The following is a 3,850-nucleotide window of genomic DNA, read 5'->3' as shown; positions in this document are numbered from 1 at the left end:
TTTAAATTTCCTAACCAGTAAATACTACACCTATACTTGAAAAGTTAACTATCCCTTTCTATAGTACCAAAGTAGCTAGATGACAAAGATTGAGGGGTATAAGTGACATTTTAAATAAAAGGAGAAAACAAATGCTAAGCTCCCACGTATGTCATGTTTCATTGGTATACAACGTGAGGACAAAGAGGGAAGGAGTGTATATAAATAAGCATAATGTAATCAAGTTATTAGGTAGGATTAGAAGGAGGCAGCCCCCCAAAATCACAAAGAAACTATTATTATTATTAGAATAGAATATGGGAAGGTCACCTTGTTGTGATGAAACTGGGCTTAAGAAAGGTCCCTGGACTCCCGAAGAAGATCAAAAACTCATCAACCATATCAAGAAACATGGCCATGGTAGCTGGAGAGCCCTCCCTAAACTTGCAGGTACATAAAATTTCATTAAATCAGCTTACTTCCTAACATTCAAATTATTCCCTCTGTCCCAGTTTATATAGCACTTTTCGTTTCTTGAAATTCAAATTATGTGAACTTCGATTGGTATTTTAAAATGTATTTTTTCATCATTTTGACGTGAGAAAATATGCGACTTATAGTACGTATTTATCTTATAGTTTTTTAATATCTAAATTTAATTTAAAATATTAAATTGATGTAATTAAATTTAGCTTCAAAGATTAGTCAAATTGACTCTCAAAAAACGAAAAGTGTCACATAAATTGGGACAGAAGGAGTAATTTTTTTTTTTTATCATATGATGGGTTTTTGAACATTATTTTTGGTGCATGCTCCAGGTCTTAATAGATGTGGAAAGAGTTGCAGATTGCGGTGGACTAATTATCTTAGGCCAGATATCAAGAGAGGCAAGTTTTCTCAAGAAGAAGAACAAACAATCCTCAATCTTCATGCTATTCTTGGCAACAAGTAATTAAATCATTTTCTTCTCTCTCTTTAATTCCTAGCTTATTTTTGGAGAAACTAAATCTGGCTAGCTTGGTTCTTGAAAATTTGTTCATACAAAGAGTTTTTTTTTTTTCCTTATTAAAGGTGGTCAGCAATTGCAACACATCTACCGGGGCGAACTGACAATGAAATAAAGAATTTCTGGAACACACATCTGAAGAAGAAGCTGATACAAATGGGGTATGATCCGATGACTCATCGGCCTCGGACCGACATATTTAACAGCTTGCCTCATCTTATAGCACTTGCAAATCTGAAGGATTTAGTGGAACAACACTCATCATGGGAAGGACAAGCTGCTATGAGATCACTACAATCAGAAGTGGCTACACTTCAATATTTGCATTTCCTTCTTCAGCCTCCAAATATGGCTACCAACACTACTAGTGCCAATAGCCCAGAAATGGAAGCTTACAATAATCTTTTAACAGGCACAAACCATTTGGAAAATTCCTTGAACAATATTTCACCACTAGCACCTTCAAGTAGTCTTCAAGCGATTCAAGATTCAATCCCTTTCTCCCATTTGCCTGAATTACAAGCTACCCCTTGTAGTAGCTTCCTATTAACTACTTCTCTAAATAAAGACATGATAAACACACCTACCACTACTTCACCATGGCAGCTTCCTTCTTCTTTATCTCCATCTCCTCCTCCGGCAATTGTTGCAACAAATGATCAGTCAAATTCCTCCATTAATAATATTAATAATATAGGAGAAGGGGATATTAATTGTACTACTCCTTCTTTCTTTGGAGGAACCCACCCTTCAGTCTGGCCTGACATTCTCCTTGAAGACTCGTTGTTCCATGATATTCCCAGCTGTTAATTACTATAGGCAGTTGTATCAAAACGTAGCTTTCCAGTTTGAGCATGACATGCAATTACAAGCAGATATGGTTGACAGGCGCATCTATTCATGATATCGAATAGGAATGATCATTATCAGAGTATATCATGAGTTCTAGCAAATATGGTATGAAAGGCTCGGAGTTTCTTGTTTGATTACCACTTTTTTATTTTCCTTTTCTTTTTCCGTTCCTTTACTAATCTTCGGCACCTTATTTTGTTTCTTTTTTCTATAGAATATATACTGTCAATTAATTAATGTACTTATAATAAGAACGTGTTTACATAGTATATAGGCTTCTGTACACATAACTAATGCATGAAACTGGGATATGATGAGTTTGGTATTTTACAGTTTTTTTTTTTTTTCACATAATCTTTTTCCTTTTTCCAGATTAATTATACTGAAATGTAATTATCTTATTTTTCTTTGTCTTCATGAATATATTAGTTTTGATTGCTACCAGCTACGTAGGGTAAGACATGAGTGATAATTTGTAGTAATAGACTAAAAGTAATAATCATGCAAAAAGCTGCTGAATGGTGACAAGAAGCACGTAAACTCGAATATTCTTCATGCACATAATAACAACCAAATCGAAGCTGTCCAAAGTAAAAGTTACATAGGATTTTAGCACTTTAGCTTCTGTCTTTTGTTTTGTTTTAATTCTTGTTGGTTGCTTTTGGAGATATATTCACTTTAGCAAAATAAATATTCTAATAGTATGTCCTACCTAAGGGAGAAATCACAGGGAATGATAGGAATAGAAGAAAACAAGTAGAAACAGCCACTTCCTCAATTCAGAGGTCTTTCTCTTTTCGTCTCTCTTAAGTTACTTTGTTATTGCTGAGAACTTTCAGAGATTAGAATTATTTTATATAAAAATAACATAAAAGAGAGATTTTTCTTTTATTTTAACAAAAACCTCAAGAACTTCTAATAGCCTAGCTTTTAATTTTGATTCCTTTCCGATGTTTCAATATTTTCTTTGATTGATATGTATTACTCCTTTCTATATTACCTCTGTTTCAATTCTATATTACCTCTGTTTTAATATTTTCCTTGATTGATATGTATTACTCCTTTCTCTATTACCTTTGTTTCAATTTATATGAAAATACGTTAAAAAGGAATGACCCTCTCGAAATTTGAAAACAATTTAGTTAAACGCTTTTATAATCACACATATTAAAATCGCAACAAATAAAAAGTACCCTTCCTTGACTTTCGAGTATTTTAATTTCTAAGAAGTTGTTAACGAAGCATTCTTTACTTTCTGATAGAGTAGATGCATAAATTAAACTACGTGTTTAATATTTTTACCCAGCACTTTAGGGTTTGGACTTTCATCAACATGAGAGAGATAGTAAGAAAGAAAAGGATCGATGGAGAAGAAAAGGGTGGATGAGTTGACTAGAGTAATAAAGTCAAAAAAGGTGACGTAAAAGGATTCTCAATGATAATTAAAGGGACCCAAGTGGTTAGGAAAATGATCAAATGGTTAAATATTAATTAAGAATTCATTCTTGTTTGATGTCTTTTCCAAATGATTTGAGATGGATAGCTACTACTTCCCTAACCCAATTTTGATTTGGACACTGTCATAGAAAATTGAAGAAGCAAAACTTGCATGGATATGGGTGTTTATTGCGAAGGAAAATGATTTTCTAGAAAATAAAAATAAGTAATTTTTTTATTTATTTTTTGATGTTTGGTAAGTAAGCAAACCAAATTATTCCAAGAACATTTATATGTAAGTTTAAAAAAAATGTTGTGGGGTGTGATTGGGGAGGGGGGTGGGAGTCAAGGTGGCAAGGTGGGATGGTCAATGGGTGGGTTTGGGGCTGGGGAGGAGATAATGAGCTTGAAATGCTACTTATGGATCTTGTTTTCTCTACTCTCACTAGAAAAATCATTTTCCTTATTTTTAAGAAACTTGTGTTCGTAGAGAAAACGATGTCCAAACTACTTTTGACCTACAAAACATGAAAAAAATGAAAAATATTTTTCAAAAAATATTTCCTTCATACCAAA

The 3,850-nt window shown here is 33.1% G+C and overlaps 1 protein-coding gene across 1 annotated transcript; it reads left to right on the top strand.

The window, feature by feature from the left end:
- The first annotated feature begins 246 nt into the window (after positions 1-246).
- Positions 247-1,968, top strand: LOC132614521 (transcription factor MYB53-like). Its single transcript, XM_060328986.1, has 3 exons — positions 247-429; positions 798-927; positions 1,051-1,968. The coding sequence occupies exons 1-3, from the start codon at positions 297-299 to the stop codon at positions 1,793-1,795; spliced, it is 1,008 nt and encodes a 335-aa protein (XP_060184969.1). The 5' UTR covers positions 247-296; the 3' UTR covers positions 1,796-1,968.
- The last annotated feature ends 1,882 nt before the right edge of the window (positions 1,969-3,850 follow it).

The sequence above is a fragment of the Lycium barbarum genome, chromosome 10, assembly GCF_019175385.1.
Source record: "Lycium barbarum isolate Lr01 chromosome 10, ASM1917538v2, whole genome shotgun sequence".
Lineage (NCBI taxonomy): Eukaryota > Viridiplantae > Streptophyta > Magnoliopsida > Solanales > Solanaceae > Lycium > Lycium barbarum.
This window is presented reverse-complemented; position numbering and strand designations above follow the sequence as displayed.